Source organism: Tyto alba, unplaced genomic scaffold (genome assembly GCF_018691265.1).
Source record: "Tyto alba isolate M040663 unplaced genomic scaffold, T.alba_DEE_v4.0 Super-Scaffold_9, whole genome shotgun sequence".
Classification (NCBI taxonomy): domain Eukaryota; kingdom Metazoa; phylum Chordata; class Aves; order Strigiformes; family Tytonidae; genus Tyto; species Tyto alba.
This window is the reverse complement of record NW_024881330.1, coordinates 40,380,114-40,399,929: the sequence shown is the minus strand read 5'-3', so window position 1 is coordinate 40,399,929 and position 19,816 is coordinate 40,380,114. Positions and strand designations below refer to the sequence as shown.

General features: G+C 39.8%; 1 protein-coding gene across 2 annotated transcripts in view; it reads right to left on the bottom strand.

Moving 5' to 3' along the window:
- Nucleotides 1–286: 286 nt before the first annotated feature.
- Nucleotides 287–19,816, bottom strand: part of CA8 (carbonic anhydrase 8) — a 53,727-nt gene continuing 34,197 nt past the window's right edge. For both annotated transcript variants that reach the window (XM_042786189.1, XM_032994870.2), the window contains 2 exons: nt 12,324–12,496; nt 287–749 (listed from right to left, as the gene is read on the bottom strand). In XM_042786189.1, the coding sequence (XP_042642123.1) occupies nt 12,362–12,496 (135 nt within the window). In that variant the 3' untranslated portion in view covers nt 287–749; nt 12,324–12,361. The remainder of the gene's footprint in view (nt 750–12,323; nt 12,497–19,816) is intronic.

The window sequence follows — 19,816 nt, the reverse complement described above, 5'->3', positions numbered from 1 at the left end:
ACTATCATAATTCACAGGATAACAAAGGGTGATAATTTTCTGCCTGAATCAAACACTTCTTTGCAAAGATTTGTGACTCACCAAGTAGAAAATAATCCAGGTGATTCTGTTTATTGTTATAATGGTTAATTTTCCTTATTTCAAAATTGTCCTTTATTTCAGTAAGGTTCCTAGTAATGCAAATGTCATTCAGTTTTATTCAGATCAGTCATGTTAAGTGCACAGGTTTGGCAGAGAAGTGCTTCCTTCTGCCCCAAAATTAACTCAGAATTTGTATAATACTCTCTGCGAGCAAACAACATTTTTATTATCTTTATAGAATGCACGTCCCCTCTACAGAAAAGATGGTTACTGACAGCGCAAGAGATGATACAGAGTAAAATTAAATCTAGTGTTTAAAACAGTATTTCTACATATTAACATTCATACCAAGCTTAAAATTAGTGCTATTTGGATCATAGACCACTACTGAATGCTATGGCAAAGAAACTATATAAGCAAAGATAATTGCCATTTAAAAATAGTTAACAGTGTGAATTGGAAGGTTTAATGTGTTTTCTTCTTTTAATGTACAGCCCCATTCCCAGAACTTCACTGGACCGTGCGGACAGACCAACTGGCACAGCTGTCTATCAAGGCTGAATTAGATGAAGACAAACAATACAGGCTTTGTGGTTCAACTGAAGCAGCAGCCTCAAAAGTTTCCATTTCTCATCTGAGGCACTGTGGGAGCATTGTCTTCCCCCTCTCTGGAAAGAGAATGGAACAATTATGTTACTGAAATTCCTCTGCAGTGGGTCTGAAAGACTGTTTATGTCCAGCCAGGGAGACAGGGAAAACTAAAAGCTGGGATTTCATGACAGCAGGTGGGGGCAGTTTCAGGGTATATACTTCAGTGACATAATGGTCCTGATTCTTCTCTTTTAGGGTAAAGCCAGTGCTGGAAGATTTACTAGCAGTGGAGGAAATAGCAATGAAAATGCAAAGTTAAATGCAATGGTAAACTTATTAACTTGAAACAAAGCTTTGCAATTGGCTTTCTGAATCAATCAGGTAATTGATTCCAATGTGGAAAGCATGGCGATAAACTAGAAAGGAAAATACACTAGTCACAGAGAATTTTTTACTGTTTACAATTTTAGGGGCCCTACCAAGTGAAGTGCTGAGTACACAGCTCTCATGGGAGTCAGGTGGCCTCAGGAGATAGAAAGCAATCACCCAATTTGTCCCTCCTAATGGAAGTAATATTCTTATTCATTAGCAGCAGGGATAAATCAATACTTGGTTTCATGCAAACACATATTCATGTGCTTCAGCATATCCTTAGGAAATCAGCTGCTCAGGTTGCCCCAGCGCTCTCAGTTCAGAAGCAGTAGGTCTGAGAGTGCCAAACCATTTCTCTCAGTTTTACTAATAATCTCATTTTTTCCTGAGGTTATTTTAGTGCTAACTAGAGCTCAGTACATACACACAAAAAAATCCGTAAGTGCTTGGGCAGAAATGGTCACCCGGGGCTACAATTGCTTGCAGAAGGAGTCAACACACCTCTATAGAGTTTCTACTCATTTTTCTTAGGGACGAAGGGAGTGTAGAGGCTGTCAGTCACCAGCACTGCTGTTAAGAATTCAGTGTCTGCCCATGAAACAATCTGTGTCGCGATTTCCATGTGCTCCCTGGTTATCATCCAATACTCCCAAAAATCATGGTGTCTAGCAGCAGGACAATTTGATGGTCAACTTGAAGAACTTTCTATCAGTTGCCTTCCAAGGGAAGGCTGTAAGCCCTTCACAGAGCAGCTGGTTTTAGCCACAGTTACACTCTGTGTAAGAGCACAGAGGATTCCCAGCTCCTTCTGGGGTTTGGTATAACGGTGTAACACAAAAAACCCATCTAATAATAACCAGCTATTCTCTATCACTGGAAAATCTCTTGGCGTGTTTTGCAATGGCCTACTGATACAAGGGTGCAGGAACCAAGCCACTCCCTGCAGTGAACAGAAAGGTTCCTCTTGCATGGACAGAGGGTACTGGATTAGAGAATCAGACTGAAAAATCTGAGCAAGGAAGATCAAAAGAAGCCAAAAACTTTCTGTTCTTAAGGCTCCATGTAGGCAAACTGATGCTGTGACACAGTGACACTTTCTCAATCTCAATTAGTGCTAAACTAATTAAGAAAACTGTTTTATACACTGCAGTGAGTAGTATCTCTCTTCTTTCTTGGATAATCTCTAGTGTGATGTAAGGGTGATTGAGTATCTAATTACTCCTTAATTGAATGCACATTTTGTACATTTTTCACTAGTTCAAGCCTAATGCTTTTAGTCCAAAAATCAAAGTCAGTGAAATTAAGTTGAACTGGGATTTGGGCAGCTATCGTATTAATGGATTACTTTTGGAAAGGAGCCTAATTACAAGCCGGTCTGAAGATTTCAGTTGTGTTTGTTATAGAAATACTTAATGTATTGTCTGACAAAAGAATGACTGCATATATTGGTAGTGTTGTTATTCTTGCTTACCCTTTATTCTTGTTTAATTTTTCTACCATGCTAAATTAGTAACACTGTTCTATAATATATGTGGTCAAGTAACATACTATTTAGGCTAAAGGTTTATGTAGACCTGAAGATACCTGATTCTCTTACTCTTCTGAAAAGTTTCTGGAAATTAAATATTTGACTCACAGTTGTACAAATGGGCTTGTGTATCATAATCAGAAAACTGCCTGGATGCCTTGCTTGTTTATAAATTATGTTTCTGCCTCTGAAATTTCCTTTGCTTGGGTTGAGTCCTACATATAGTAGAGTCTCACTGCTTCTGCTGAAGTCCTCTACAGACCAGACAACCATCCCCAAAGAAATGCTTTCAGGATCAGTACTATAAAGTGTAACTACCTGGGAAACCTGAGAGCTATTATTACAATACCCATGGTTTAAAAAAACAGGATTATTAACAAGGTCAATCAAAATTCAGAAATCATCTTCAGAATGTAAAAAAATCATTATGTTTCCAGAAATATTTATTTCTAATTCTTGCATATAATAATTCTATGTACTTAGGTTCCTCACAGAGAATAAATTTTCTTGTACAAAACTGGGATAAATGCAAGACTGTAACTTTATCTCAGAAACAAGGAGCAGCAGCAGGAACAAAGATAGGGCCAAGCTGGTATATTCTTAAGAACCAAAGGTCCCAATGTTCCCACAGTAATAGACAGAGCACATTTAGAAGAGAACATATAAGAAAACTTCAGTGAAAAGGATTATTTTTCAAAGTCTTCCAAAAGTGTTGAGAAAGTGCAAATAAACGGACTATAGAGAAATGAAATAAGATGGTCACGATAATAGGGAGGAAATAAGATGCCCCACTGCAGCAGCCTTAGGTCAGGATCACTACATAAGACCAAAACCTTTCTTCTGATACTTAAAAGTAGTCAGTCTGCTTTCTGGGGAGCTTTTCCACCCATTTTGTCTTATCATATTCCTTACCATTATTGTCTCGCTCAATGTCTCTATTTTCTTCCTTGTAGAAACATCTTGCCTTCTCCTCCTTAACACTAGGTTAAACCAAGAAGTTTAAGAGTTTAAAAAAAAATCAAATGCAAAAACCACTTTAACACTGACTACACATTACCATTATCCTATACCTTACTAAAAACTGCACCTGAAAGTATGGTCAGGCATGGATTCAGAGTGTCTCAGAAAGAGAACTGACTACCTTATGAACCCTTATCTTTCCTGAAGCACTCTGTATTCCTTCCATGAAAAGGTCACAATTTATTGAGTCTACATCTAGTTCTGTGGGCATTTAACAACAACTAGCTAACTCAAGTGTACCTTTGTTTTTCTTGAGCTCTGGGGATGCATAAAAATATTTTTAAAATTACAGTAAATTTTGCTTTGTAGCACTGCTCTGTCATAACACACCCATGGTGTTAGTCATAAAACACTGCTAACCACAGTCACCGCTGGTAGTCTCTTCCTTGAGTGACAATTATCAATTGCAAAAACATTTTCAGTAACCCAAATAACTTGGTCGGTTTTGTTTGCTATTTATTTTCAAAACATTGCTGCCTGTTTAGCAAGAGTTTGTTTGCATATTTTCATTGAATTGTTTTCATCCATATGAAATAATTATAATTAAAAATTCTAGTAAGAGTGAGGACCTGTGACTGCCTTGAATAACGTTCTGCTCAAAACTCCCTGTGTGATTTCATAGAGGAGTACACTCCCACTGCCTAACACGTGTAACAATGCTGAAGGAGGAATGCATATGGTAGGCTTTCTTCTGTGTGGTCAGACACAGTCCTTCTAATATCCTTGACATTTGAGAGCTGTTACATTACTCCACTTCACATATACTAACCCGGAATGTCTATATTTTAGAAAACAGGTGTAGCTTTATCAAAGATGATTTAAGCTTCCTATCATTTTGCCTCACCACTAATTTGCAGCATTTTCCCCATAAGTGAAAATAACATGGCCGAGTTTCAGTGTGCGTACAGACTCTAATTTTTGTGTTGGAATTGCCAATATATGTGCTGTGAGGGTGTTTTTTATGACAGGCACTCCAGTTTACATTATCACTTCCCAAATAGCTGTGTACAAACCACACATGGTTTATGGTAAGCAGCTGGAAATTACATCCTCAGAATGCCTTTCATAAAAAAGCTGATGATGACAGTGCATTGTGGATAGCAAAGAATGTGTGATGCTGATAGAGAGTCACGGGTCTTGAAATTTGGGAGCCCTTGTCAGCATGAAGTATCTTATTTGAAGCATAAGCAGGGGCTTGATTCCTGGACTATCTTACGATTTTTTTTAGCTTTGAAAATGAAGCAGAGTATTTTGTTTCTTCTTTGCTTCTTCTTTATGTGCTAAGGGATTTTGACTGTTTTCCATTCCTCCACCAATAGTTGTGTATTTCTAAGAAGAGCTTAGTAAAGGATTGAACAAAGACAATTCCAATATGGTACTAATTCTGGAAACAGCTACAACTCAAAATGGTTTTCTTCTTCATTTAGGGCTTGATTGCTCTCTATGCCGATGCTCTGGTCTGGACACAGCATCAATTCCTACTACAGCAGTGACCAGTCTATGACTATTGGGCTGCCTGTGGCTACCAATTCCCTAAATTGTGACTCCTGTGTCAGAGTTATGTCACGCAAGCAACAAAAATGTTTTACTGCTCACTAATTTGGATGTTCAGCAGTGGGAATACAAGCTAGGCTGACTTTACAGGGTTCACTTACAATCTCAGTGCACACACCATTCCCTGCCACTACAATGAAGTAGTGGGAAGCAATCTGAAAAGGCATCATCTTTCAGCCTTTCCTGAAGCTTTTGGTCCCCTCAGTGCTCCAAGCATTTTGGTATGTTGCCAGTAGGTCTCTGATTAGGGTGTGTGGCTCACAAGCCAGATGTGTTTGGCCCTCTGTCCTGTAGTCAAGCACTCAAACGTACGCACATTCTCAAGTACTCTGAAGTGGCAGCAGAGTGTTGGGCACTATACAGAAGTTCTTAAAATCAGGAGAAAAAGTCAGTTTTGTTGATAACATGGAGTTTCTTTCAAAGACTGAAACAACAAATAAACCAACCACCTTTTAAGCACAAACCCTAAACTTACGGAGGCAATGACAGATGAAAAATCACTTGCTGAGAAGCAGCATACTTGTATTTCATCAAACCCAGGAAATTGGTGTTTGTATTTCTAAAGAACTAGTGTTGATAATCTTTGTGTTGGTTTTGGTTTGTTTTTTTTTTTTTTTTAAAGCAGGAAAAAGAGAAGAATGGTCATAGGAGCCTAATGATGCATGGCTGCTGAAAACTCACTCCAGTTCTGGATCGACACAACAGGAAAGGATAAAATCTCTAAGTGTTGGAACTTCTGCAGAGCAACATGTTTGTGAACTTGAGGAACTACAAAGGCTACTAGTAAACTGAGAGTAAAGACACGTATCGATTGGTAATGTTAACGCCCATTCAAATGCAAAGTTTGTTGAGATCTACTTAGGCAAAGAAATACAGACCATAACATCGTGCCACTCTTACTTCCATTTCTCAAAGGCACGGCACAGCTCCGAAGCTCACTCTGTATTTGAACATCTCTTCATGTTCTATCATCTAGTTACCATACAGTGTGCAATGCCACAGAGAGGGGAGTGCACCATTACCTGTTTAGTACTAGCTCATTCCCACTGGCGACACTGATCCCCTGTTCAGTGTCCCATGGCAAGGGCAGCATAGTTTTGCTGCCACAAAAGCAGCTCAGCAGCTTCAAAAGCAAGTAATTTGCACTATCCACTCACTAAACACACCAGATACAGTCACCACGTTGCTCTCTGTCCTTACTGTGAAACCAGTGCTGAGCCAATTTCTGCTTGCCTGCTCAGACCTCTCAATATCACACAGACGGTCTCTGCAGTATTGGGCATGCAGTCTCTGTTCCTCCCACCCTAAATTACTCCTCCCTGTTCCTCAGGCCTAGCATAACCTTGGTATTTGAATGATGTAATTTATTTTTTTTCTCTAACCTTGAATGTACAACTAGGGAAACGGTAATTATATTAAGAATGTTTTTTTTAATCCAAATCAGTTTCTGCTATCATAATTCAGAGGACATTGGATAAGCTTGCAGCTACTTACAATCTGAGGTCTACCAAAGACATACGTGTATGTATGAATGTGTACATGCATTTCTGTATATAAAAATTGCTGCTTTTTCAGGAGTTCCTGAATCAGTCACAAAAAAAGTTCAGATGAACTGGAGTAATGTATATAGATAGATGGAGCACGTATATGCCATCATTACACTTGGAGGACAATGCTTTATTTACGGATACAAAATAAATTGCATCTGGGATGTGCACTTTTGAGACAACACAGTGGGGATCAAATTCTTTAGTTTATTAACTCTACTCAGTGGAAAGTAAATTAAAGTTTATCGCTTTCAAAAGAGAATCCTCTTTCAATATTATTTTAGTAAGTTTTTGTTTTTAGAACTAGCTCTCACTGCCTTCTATTAAAAGAATCTCATTGATTTCAATGACTTCTGTAGCAGGCACTTACTTGACCTCCTCTTAGTAAATGGGAGCAATGCCATTTAACTATCCCATGCATGAAATCATGCTTATACACCCTGATTTATAAAGGGATGAAGACATGTAGGCATGCCATACCGAATTCAGTACCATTATCAATTCAAAGTGATACTCGAGTGTTTGAAATCAGAAATCTTGCTCATTCACAGATAAAGCCGTTCCCCCGATATAAGTGGAGAAAGGCATGTCTATCAAATCGGTTACATGTAAAACAGCAAGGATTAAAGAGAGGGTAATAAATCCATTGGAAACCACAAATTATGTTGCCTTCAGTGAAGAATACACTGCTGAAAAAGTAATTATCCAGCAGGTAAGGTGGCAAGCCTGGTAAACAAGTGGAGCATGAGTCAGTAGTGCACCCGCGTAACAACGGCAGCCAACAGCCCCCTGGGCTGCAGCAGAAGAAGCACTGCCGGCAGGTGAAGGGAGATGATCCTTCACTTCTACTCAGCACTGGTGAAACATCTGGAGTACTGGGTCCAGTTCTGGGTTCCCCAGTTCAAAAGAAACACGGACATACAGGCCACAAAGATGATTAAGGGATTGGAGCACCTGTCACCGAAGGATAGGCTGAGATTGCTGGGACTGTTTGTCCTCGAGAAGAGATGTTTCAAAGGGGAACTTACCAATGTGTATAAATACTTTATTGAGAAAAAGTATAGAAGATGGCACCAGACTAGTCAGTACTATCCAATGAAAGAAGGGGCAGTGGGTACTAATTAAAATACAGGAAAAGTCATTTAAAATTAAGAAAAATCTTTTTCCCTGCAAGGGTGGTCAAACACAGGTACAGGTTGCTTAAAGAGGTTGTGGAGTCTTCACCTTTATAATATGCCAAAGGTAGCTGGACGTGGCCCTGAGCAACCTGCTGTAGTTAAAGTTGCTTTGAGCAGAGGATCAGACTAGTAGATCCAGAGAGGCACCCTCCAAATGCAATTATTCCGTGATTCTATTGTGCTTCAACATCTAAAACTGAACTCAATTTTTTCACCTTCCATGACTGACAGCAAATCTGTACTGAGTTTTCCCTCCGAATTCCTTAACAGCTCACTGATTCTATCACTACTGGATATGATTTAAAGAGGTTAGAAATAAGAAAAAAAATGGCTTTTTCGAACGAAACATGTGAAAACTTTGGCACCTGCAGGAGAGAAAGGATGTAAAGGTTGTTATATAAGGGATATATCTCAAAAACACCCACACAAGAGTCCAAAGACTCATTAACCTCAGGCTATAGGAGAGAGATGCATTTTTAGCAGAAAAGCAGAGTCAAAAGAGGCTAAATAGATATAAACAAACTTATTCCAAAACCCACTGGGTTAAAGAGAACAGTGAAGCTACAAAGTTCTACCTGTTTTGACCTCCTGAAGGCTCCCTTTAGAGCCTGGCCAAAGTTTGTTCTAGAACTGGAAGGGGGTATTTTGGGATCTGGGCTTTCTCATGACAGAGGAACATTAAAAAAAAAAATAAATCAGATCTTTATCTGAGATTATCTACCATGATATACCATGTTTGTGGCAACTCTGCCTTCAGTTTGACAAACTAGCACAAATTGCATCGTAGATCAACATATGCCACTTGATCATAAGCCACAAAGGTTTCAGTCCTGTCAAGGTTTAAATCAAGGCTGAAGAGCAGATGTTCTGAAGATCTGTGAGTATAGCATGCATAGAGCCAGTGTTCTGATTCAGTCAAAACCAGTTAGACCTTTTAAGCAACCTCTTTCTACTCCTGTGTATACAACGCTTACAGAAACATTCATCTCCTTCTTTCCCTGAGAGTGATAAGGTCATGGAAAACTAATGTTCCTCAAGGTTCTTCAAGTGACTGTACTACACTGGCTTGGAATAAAAGAAAATATCACAAACTTTACTGAGAGGAGTTCCAGCAGCCTTGACGGAGGGGCATCATGTCAGAAAAACAGTCCACCGGTGTGTTTGTAATATTCAAGACATACCAAAGCTTTAAAACAAAAGGAAGAAATGCTCCCTCTTGGATTGCTATGTAGATGCCACCCTGCAAACTATTACCTCCCCATCCGCTACTGAGTCTTCATGGCAATATTTAGCCAACGTCAGTGGTCCCAGCTCAAGGACCGTTACCCATGAGTGAAGGAAGGTGATTTTTCGGAGGCCGTCTGAGGTCTGTGTGAGGAGCTGCTGTTCCTCAACACCTTTTTCCTGGAGAGAACTGTAAGAAAATCACTACAAAGTAGGTAGGATTGTTTTCTTCCCTCTTTGCAGTTTCTTCCCTCTATCTCCCTCTTCGCATAGAAGAAAGGTGATCAAAGCCACATAATTTCTTCTTATACTTCATTTTTCCAGCTCCCCAGAGACAAACTCAGCAAGGATATATTGTGAACCCTTGATTGGTTCAGTGCTATTTGGACTGATGCATCAAAAACTAAAAAGAAGACCTGGCCAAAGGAATTTCTGATAACTAATGCAATCAGGTGTAGAGAACCAAGTGTCATTTCTTCTGTGGGCTACACAATGCCCAGAGTCACAGCTCTTTCTCAGCCCTTGAGACTCCACAATTAGCATAGCTCTACAGTGAGGACTAACATTTTACATTAAAAATTCCATCATTTGGGAAATAAAACTGCAGATTATTTTGTGAAGCATGGCCAATTTAAATCTTATTATTTAAAACAAATCTTTAAAAGTATGGACAAATGTAATAAAATTTCAAACATGAAAGCAAAAGGGAAATTTTTACATTTCAATTCCAGCATTGTAAAGGAAACTCTTTCATGCTTAAAATTCAAACTCAGTGTGTCAAGTAATTTCACTGTTACAGACTTGAATTACCTGCGCTGGCCTGAGGGCATTATTCACTCTCTGAGAAAAATTGTAGTTTAATATTGCTATGATTTTCCCAAGTAATTTTTATGCAGAAGCTGGGATGAATTTAAAACATGCATTTCAAGATTAAAGTGACGATATTTGGTGACTGCAGAGAACCATGTAATTGAGAATTGGGCTTAGGGATGTGCCCAAAATTAAATATGGGAATGAGAAAACAATATTAATAACAGCACCTATGTTTTGCTTTCTTTGCTTAACTTCTGTGATGCAGATATTAAATAGGCTTATAAAATACAAATAACCTTTACTTCAGAAATGTTTAGATGCATACGCTATATTGAATGCTTACACTCTATGGAAGGACCATGAAATTGTTGGCCACTGTCCCAGCCCATGTAATAATTTCTGTCATATGCAGGAGGAAAAAATAATCTTCCCACTCACTTTTAATGGATCCATTTTTGGAAGCACTGAATTATCAATCGCTTTTAGAGGTTATCTGCTGTCTGATCATTTGTTAACTTCATATGAAGTTGCGGGCTGGACCCAGAGCATGCTCTGAAGAGGCTTAACTCCACAACAGAGCCTGATGTGAATTAAGGAGTTCTATCATTGACCTAGATAGGACAAGAATTTAATGTACAAATAAATGCCCTTACCTAAAAGGTTTTATCAAAAACCTTTCAGCAGCATGCTTCCATGTGTAACTCTGGATGAACTGGTTCTCTTCTGAGCATATGGCTTTGAAGATGATCACTGGGCTGGAGCACCTCCCTTATGAGGACAGGTTGAGAAGGATGGGGTTGTTCAGCCTGGAGAAGAGAAGGCTCCAAGGAGACCTTAGAGCGGCCTGCCAGTACTTAAAGGGGGCAACAGGAAAAGTGGGGAGGGACTCTTTATCAGGGAGTATAGGGATAGGATGAGGGGTAATGGTTTTAAACTGATAAAGGGTAGATTTAGATGAGATCTAAGGAAGAAGTTCTTTACTGTGAGGGCGGTGAGACACTGGCCCGGGGTGCCCAGAGCAGCTCTGGCTGCCCCCTCCCTGGAAGGGTTCAAGGCCAGGTTGGACGGGGCTGGGAGCAACCTGGGCTGGGGGAAGGGGGCCCTGCCCGGGGCAGGGGGGTGGGGACTAAGTGATCTTTAAGGTCCCTTCCAACCCAAACTATTCCAGGATTCTAAATGTGCAGACAGAAGAACTGATGTTTTTATATAATGAATTCTACCAGTAAAATAGGGTAATGGGGAGTACCCAATGTGTTTATTATTTAAATAAATTTTATTGTAGGATAGTAGATGAAAAATTTTACTACATTAAAAAGTAGTAGGACTTATTAAAGAAAGCAAGTGAAGAGATTCATTATTTTCTTGGAGACCTCCCATATTAGCTGTCATTATTTGTATCAAGGTGGGGCCACTTCATTACAAAATCAACCGTAAATGTTGGTGTCTTGACTCATGATTTTCAAGGTAACTAGTTGTCTTGATAGCAAATTTTCTTTAAGTCTCTAAGAATCTCATTGCCAGGTTTTTTCTAAAATCCTAAAACATTGATTAGCTACCTATAATGAGGTCTAGGAATAAGTGCTGAGCACTGAGGGAATTAATCTTGTAACTGATAGAGGCTAGGGGAACATGACATGGGAGTTTTAATAACTGAGACGAGGCTAATGCAGATTCACATGTGTATTAGTTCTTACACATTGAATCTAGCATCATCCTTAAATTCTTGCTCTGTGAGCCAATGAAGGCTGAAAACATTGAGGACAAATAGAAGCAACTACTTTGATGAATGAAATATGAAAAATTTGCCATGACACAAGTTACTTAGTATCCTCTTGTATCTGTACTAGTTTTGCCCAAGATCCAGCTTTGTTGGGAAAGAACAATATCGTAAAGCAGGAAGAAGTGGTCAAAAAAAAAAAAAAAAAAAAAGCCTCCTTTGAGAATTAGAGGCCTTCTTCCAGAATTACTAGCCTGTTTTTAACAGATAACACTAGAAAGATTCACCAATGACTGGTCTTCTAAAAACACAGTAAAGAAACCAACCAGTGAACCGCAGTAACTGGAGAAATCTACCACATAATCTAGGCATACTGTGCTGATGCTGACTGCAGTAGGAGAAATTTAAAGCTACAAGAAGTAACTGTGATCTAACTGTGCTTGGTCCACTGCCTCCAGAAGTCAATACAAATATTTCAATTCACTAAATCGCGTATTAGATTCCAGCCAATAAAGAACCAATAGCAACTAAATTATTATACCACAGGACAAAATAAAACAGTACAGTGTCAAAATTTACAATTGCAACAATATATTGTAACACAGATGAAATTAACTGTGTGCATTTTATCCTTTAGTTAAATTTCACCTATGAAAATTATTTCAATGTTTTGATTTTTCTGGTAGGATTTTACTTACCTGAATAAAGATTTATTTTTGTTGTTCTTCCTCTTCTGCTACTGAAATGCAGCCCTGATGACTCTATCGCTAAGTGGCTGAGTTGGTCTGAAGTTATCTCCTAGGATTCCATCACAGCCCTCTAAAAGTTCAGCACCTTTAACATGCGTCCTCAGTCTACGAAATTCCTCTATCTGAAAAGCAGAAAAACAGACATGAAGAAGCAGAGGTACATTCTTCACTGCAGGACTAATGATCAAGATCAGCCTTGTCCAGCCATTTCTGGAGCTTTGAAACTTGGAGATGCAGGTACCACATACTAAAGTGAATATACATCATTAATAACATTTTAAAATAGTTGTCATCACTGTCAATACACTTAACATATACAGAAAAATAGGCACTTCTATGCACATGGTTTGGCAAACTTATCCTTTGGGTTTTTTTATAACTTCTTTTGGGATCTGTAACTTTCTTAGCCACTGCAGATTATACCTTATGAATCAGCCTCACAGTTGTGACATGAGATTAATCATTCTGGTCTTCAAAGAAGTGCGTTTCAGGAAGAACTTGGTCAACTATAAATTGATTTTAATTTCTTCCAGTGATGTATTTATTGCATGAAATTGTTGCTTCATTTAAATATAAATTATTTTCTAAACCAGGAGAATTCTAAACAGACTCTCAGCTTTAGAGGAAGTATGTTGAGATTTTATATGGAAAAATACAGTTTTTCCAATCAAACAAAATACCACTTCAAAAGTTCTGAAGATGTAGGTGCTAACTGTACTTAGAAAATCAAATGCAGTTAAAAATCAATATAAAATATTTCAATTGGTCCAAAAGAAATATGATTCCAGTTTATAGACTCTTTTTAGATTTTTCTAAATCTAATCTGGTGTAGGAAAGAATGTGAGCAGCTTCCATCTCCATCGCTGGCATCAGCATCAAGCTCTGTGTGATAAAAAACCTAAGAAAATCAATGCATATCTCAGCAATATTATACCTTATTGTTCGACAGTGCTGTTTTTAAGACTCTGGTATTTTAAACAAGTAGTTACAGCTACTAAAAAATTGTGTCTGCTTTTTCTTGGCATATTGACAAGCTATCTTAGCTGGGTACACCAAACCTACTTGAAGGATGACGTCCCTAGCCTGAGCCTTTGTATTTGCACTGACCCTGTGATGCCTTGCTATTCAGCTCAGCTGTAACTTGAAAGCGAAGTTACATAGAAAGCAAAATGGAGCCTGAAGTATTTAATCATTTTACCATCTAAGACATTACAGAGAATTAATTTCTCCATTAAAGCCACCCTATGAAGGATTACAGGGAGAATGCAAGTGTGATTCCAGAATTAAAAAAATTAAGTACCAAACAGAAGGTAATAGCATTTTTATTCTTATACTGCCTGCAGAAAATACATTCTTACTGCAAGCTGGAAGACAACTGCCTTCATTGTTGTTCTCCACTCTATAGCACAACAGATACAAACTTATTTACTTGATTTAGAGACTAGCTCTGCTCTGCCTTATTTTCCTCAAAAAACAGTGTGCTTAGAAATCGACACTCAACTTTTTGGAGGTGAGACATAAGGCAACAGCTTAGACTCAGAAGATGAAAAGAAGAACAAACTGTAAAGCTCCTTGAAGATGCTTTTAGAGGCAGAACCCTGTTCTGGAAGATTTTTTTCTTTGTTTATTTAAAGCAAGCTGAAAACAAACCCACTAGAGGCTTGGAACTGATAAAGCCTTCAGGAGTCAAGTGCTGGTAAATCGCTGAATGGGTTTTGTAAAGGTAGCCTCTTTCACCGTCTGAATCAGCTCTGGAAAGTCTGAAATAATTGTAGTTTAAGAAGTAGCATTTTACAAAAACACGGCTTTTGTTTGATCTTTTGAGAATAAGAGACTTCAAGCAAACACAGATGAAGGAGAGAGGAGAGCAGACTCTGCAAAGCTGGCATTTGTGAGCTGGCTCCTGCCATAGCTACAAATGCTCTGCCCCAATCCACACTGTGAAATCTTTCTCCGGGAGGTACTCCTCACAAAGCAGCTTCCAGTTTCTTCAGTCAGGAAAGCAGGACTGACCCTGTGCCTGCTCTTTAGTCTTCAGGGAAGTCAAGAAATGTAGCCCTGCTTCAGAAGGGAATTCCTTCTGAGATCACCAGCCTCCTTGCTTAGTCCTTCCTATCATGGTTCAGACCCCCGTGACAGAGCCCCGCCGCACACAGGGTGCTCTGCTTCACTCCTGAGAAGTGGTTCTGTCAGAAAAGGGCACTAGCTGTGCTGACGCTGCCTTCCCTGTTGAATTTCCACATGGCAAGGCAGTATGCGTGCCCCACTCATCCTGCTTCATCTCATGTGGAACCACTTACTACCTCCTCCCAACCCCTCACGAGTCAATGCTGTGAAGTACACCCTGTAGGACCGCCGAGGAAGTAGGTATTTTAGAGGCACATGGCAAATCATCCTTGGATATTCACATACATTCAACAAGAATAGACATTTATAAGAGTTTTTCTCATGCCCAGAAGACACTGAGGATGACCTAGGCCTGTTCACACTGAAATTCTAACCAGTGAAGGAGTAAATCCACCATGTTAACAGTCACATTTCTACTGAGTACAAGCATTTAGTTTGTATTTTGTACAATTTTGCAGGAATGTTTTTACCACTTCCCTGTATTCAGATCCTGAACACTGATTTCTTCTGTTTCATTTAAATATTTGCTGAAGAACAGAACACACATAACAAAGAATTTGCATGTTTACTCTATAAACATTTCTTCTATATGAGGCATAGAAGCATTATCCTTCTGCTTGAAAATTCCACATGCCTCTGTGACACCTTTCAAGAACAGAGATCTGCTTCCCAGTGAACAGAACACCATGAACCTCTCAGAGTGCTTTATTTCACCAACTACATAAATTTTGCACAATTCCCACTCCAGCTCCATATGCTAGTTACTATTTCTGTCCTTTAGGAGGTCTTGATTTTGAATGAGGTAGACAAAAGAACTAGAGACCTCGCCATTCAATACGAACCCAGTTAACTCTGACAATGAGTACAGTAGAACGACAGCTCCTGGCTGCATCATTTTTCAAAATCCCTACTCCGAGTGGCTTAGACAATGTACTTCTTCTGAGCTTCAGTGAGCCACAAAGCACATTATTCAAAAACGTCCAATTTTTAAAAAATATAGTGGAGAGAAGCACTAGCAAGTCTTTTTCAATTATTCCCTGCTCTTTACTGGCCAACAGGAGGGAGTTTTCTATTTTCTCTCATTGCATTTCAGCAGTGTACATGAACGGGCAAGGTGTCTCACAAAAGCAGTCAACATTGTTCTTTCTGGGCTCTACATTTCAGCACCAGACAAGTGAGGATTATAAAAACCACAAAAGGAAGGCAGGAATATGCAAAAAGAGCACTGCAGGGTGTGAAGCTTTCCAGGCAAGGTCCTTTATACTGAGGACAGTAATAGAACTCCAAGGCCCAGAATTGCAAAGACCTTATTCTTCAGGGGAGCAGAGATGCCTGAACACTTTATCCAGGCCTCACAGAAACACCCATGAAGGAAAGAGCTCTCTGATGGACGTGAAGCCTCGTGTCAAAGAAAACAACTTCCAGCAAGGAAACAGCATTGGACTCCAGGGAAGCACATCCCAATGCTGCAGTCCTGGCTTGCTCTTTTGCTACTCACATAACCAGCACACTCAGATCCCAGATAATGCAGTGAGGTACATATGGAGATGAATCTCCTTTCGCTTAACGTTAACTTAGATCAATAGTAAATCAACTCCTCAGTTGAACTTTACTATCCATAAATGTCTTCAGGAGAAACAGAAAAAGGTTCCCTGCTTTTCAATGGTCATGCTATGCCAAAATAGTTATTTCTTCATTGTTTCAAAATACGCAAATGTGAAAATATACAGAAGTGACTATGAACTAGAATTACAATTTTATTCATTTTTTCCCCTTATGACCCACAGCTTGTTAAGCTAATCAATATTGCTATGTTAATTACAGAAAATGAGAATGTGAATGGGTATCTTGTCTCCAATATATTAACTAGCTTCATCAGAGGAAGGCAGTAAAACCTATTCCGTATCAGACTGTGTCATTCTTTATTGTTACTTGTTATTGAAAGTCAGAAGTTGATTATTTTATGTCATGAAAAATGAAAATAGAAAGCTTTGAATTTGCCTCTTACCAGCTATAACCGCAGATCTTACTACTATTTATATAAATCACTTGAAGTTTCATAAGCTGTATTCATTAGTATCCCACAGAAGAAAGTTCTACAAGTTAATGACACATGTAAAAATAATATATTTAAATCCATTAGGAATGCATTTGCACTGAAATCTATGCTTTAATACTACAAGCAGGCTTAATAAAATTAAATGCCTTTACCAGCCTTCCATGGATGATTCAGAATGGTGTATGCTATACTACATCCTCTTATTTTCCACAGACAAAAGCTCTTGCATTTCTAATCTCTCCTTAAATGGAATATCTCATAGGCACTCATGACCACATGCACAAAAGAGACCAGGTACTTAATTGCAGCCAAAATCATAGAATCACATCATAGAATCATAGAACAGTTTGGGGTGGGAAGGGACCTTAAAAATCATCTAGTCCCAACCCCCTGCCCCGGGCAGGGCCCCCTTCCCCCAGCCCAGGGTGCTCCCAGCCCCGTCCAACCTGGCCTTGAACCCTTCCAGGGAGGGGGCAGCCACAGCTGCTCTGGGCACCCTGGGCCAGCTCCTCACCCCCCGCACAGGGAAGAATTTCTTCCTAATATCTCATCTAAATATACCCTCTTTCAGTTTAAAACCATTACCCTTCATCCTATCATTACACTCCCTGATGAAGAGTCCCTCCCCATCTTTCCTGTAGCTCCCTTTAAGTACTGGAAGGCTGCTGTGAGGTCTCCCCAGAGCCTTCACTTCTCCAGGCTGAACAACTCCAGCTCTCTCAACCTGGCCTCATACGGGAGGTGCTCCGAGCATCACCTTCATGGCCCTCCTCTGGACCCACTTGAGCAGGTCCATGTCTTTCTTATGTTGAGGGCCCAGAGCTAAACACAGTACTCCTGGTGGGGTTTCACAAGAGCGGAGTAGAGGGGAAGAATCACGTCCTTTGACCTGCTGGTCATGCTTCTCTTGATGCAGCCCAGAATACAGTTGGCCTTCTGGGCTGTGAATGAATATTGCTGGCTTATACTCAGTTTTCCATCCAACAATGCCCCCAAGTCCTTCTCCGCAGGGCTGTTCTCAATCCACTCATCACTGAGCCTGTATCTGAGCTTGGGATTGCCTTGACCCATGTGCAGGACGTTGTAATTGGCCTTCAGATTCATGAGGTTCAGCTTCATGAGGTTTGCATGGGCCCACCTCTCAAGCCTTTCAAGGTCCCTCTGGACCCCTTCCCTCCAGTGTGTCGACTGCACCACACAGTTTGGTGTCATCAGCAAACGCTGAGAGTGCAGTCAACCCCACTGTCCATGTTGCCAACAAAGATGTTAAACAGTGCCAGTCCTGATGCTGACCCCTGAACAAAACCACTCATCACTGCTCTCCACTTGGACTCTCAGCAATTGACCACAACTCTCTGAGTGTGACCACAGAGCCAATCCCTTATCCACCGAGTGGTCCATCCACCAAATCCATGTCTCTCCATTTTAGAGAACAAGGATGTTGTGTGGGACTGTGTCAAATGCTTTGCACAAGTCCAGGTAGATGACATCAGTTGCTCTTCCCTTATCTGTCAATGCTGTAATCCTGTTGTAGAAGGCCACCAAATTCATTAGGCACAGTTTGCCCTCAGTGAAGTCATTCTGGCTGTCAACAGACACCTCCTTATTTTCCATGTTCCCCAGCATAGTTTCCAGGAGGATCCGCTCCACGATCTTGCTAGGCACAGAGGTGAGACCCACTGGTCTGTAGTTCCCTGGGTCTTTTTTTTTTTCCCTTTTTAAAAATGGGGGTTATGTTTCCCCTTTTCCAGTCAGTGGGAACTTCACTGGACTGCCACGACCTCTCAAATATGATGGGTAGTGGCTTAGCCACTTCCTCTGCCAGTTCCCTCAGGACCCATGGATGCATCTCATTGGGTCCCATGGACTTGTGCACTTTCAGGTTCCTTAGATGGTCTTGAACCTGATCTTCTCCTACAATGAGAAGTTCTTCCTTCTTCCAGTCCCCACCTTTACCTTCTATGTCTTGGATGATGTGGCTGGAGTCCTTGCTGGTGAAGGCTGAGGTGAAAAAGTCTCAGTAAAAAGTTTTCACAAAGAATTCTAGTTACAAGTTAAATCTTGGATGTCTAGGCTATAGCAAAATATTCTGGCACTCCCAAAATCTTATTTTGGGCATCCTAGAGAACTCTCAGTCCCTTCTGACTTTAGAATCCCAGAATCACTGTCTCTCGCTTACTTGTCCCCATATTTATTTTCAACTGACATCTGAAGGCAATATCTGATGCAAGTAAAATTTTTATCCCACCTTGGCAAAAGTCCTTCATGTTCTTAATAAGTCTTTTCTGCACAACCTTGACTTTAATGCTGCTCCATTCATAACTATCAGTGAGGATTTTCTTTCTAATTGATGCTAATCTACGACAAGTACCAAGTATGGTGGATCATATTGGCATAAGTCTGCTCCAATCTCACTCTGCTCCAGTGCCACGTCTCATCTGCATACTGTGTCAATGGCAGAGAAAAATCCCCTCCATGACTTGTGTGCCCTTCATCACTGCAATGTTCTTGCTGGATTGTGCTTATACCGATTGAAGTAATGCAGTAACAGAAACCAGCTACCCCTCACTTACAGGTGGTCATGGTTATGAATCACGATCATTTCTCCAGGCACAGTATTCTCTTCTGGAGATTTATCCCTTCCACACCACGTTCCAACATCTCCTTTTTTTGTGGTAAATGAGTACATAATAATATTAAATAAAGTTGCATTTCTCTGATTAATTCCTCTTTTATTCACCCTCTCACCATCTCTCACTACATGTGGATGGCTTGAACAGTGCTCTTCTCTGTGCATTGACTGGATTAAAAGGGAATAGAGACTACAAAAACTGAAACTAGCATGAAATAAAATATCATACAATGTCTCAGTGTAATAGCTATGGTCCTTATATTTCTGATTAAGTCCTCTTATTTATCCATAGCATATCTGGGCAAATAACTGCCAAGTTATGAAATGCACTGTCTTTAAAAGTTATTGTGACTCCAATAATGCCAACAGATTTCAGTTTCTATTTGCTCAGTAGTAAGCAGCCATAAGACTTATCCTTTCATAAGCAAATAAATACCAGATTCACAATAGGATACATTTAAGTTGCGGCTGCCATACAAATAAGCTTATTGGGAGCTATTGCTTTTATCTTATGATTAGAACTAGAATCCAGTTTTCATAGGAAAAGGAACACTGCCAATTTCACATTGTTAAAATTGTTAAAAAATTGTGCTGGGATTACTAGCAAAATTTTAGATTATTAAA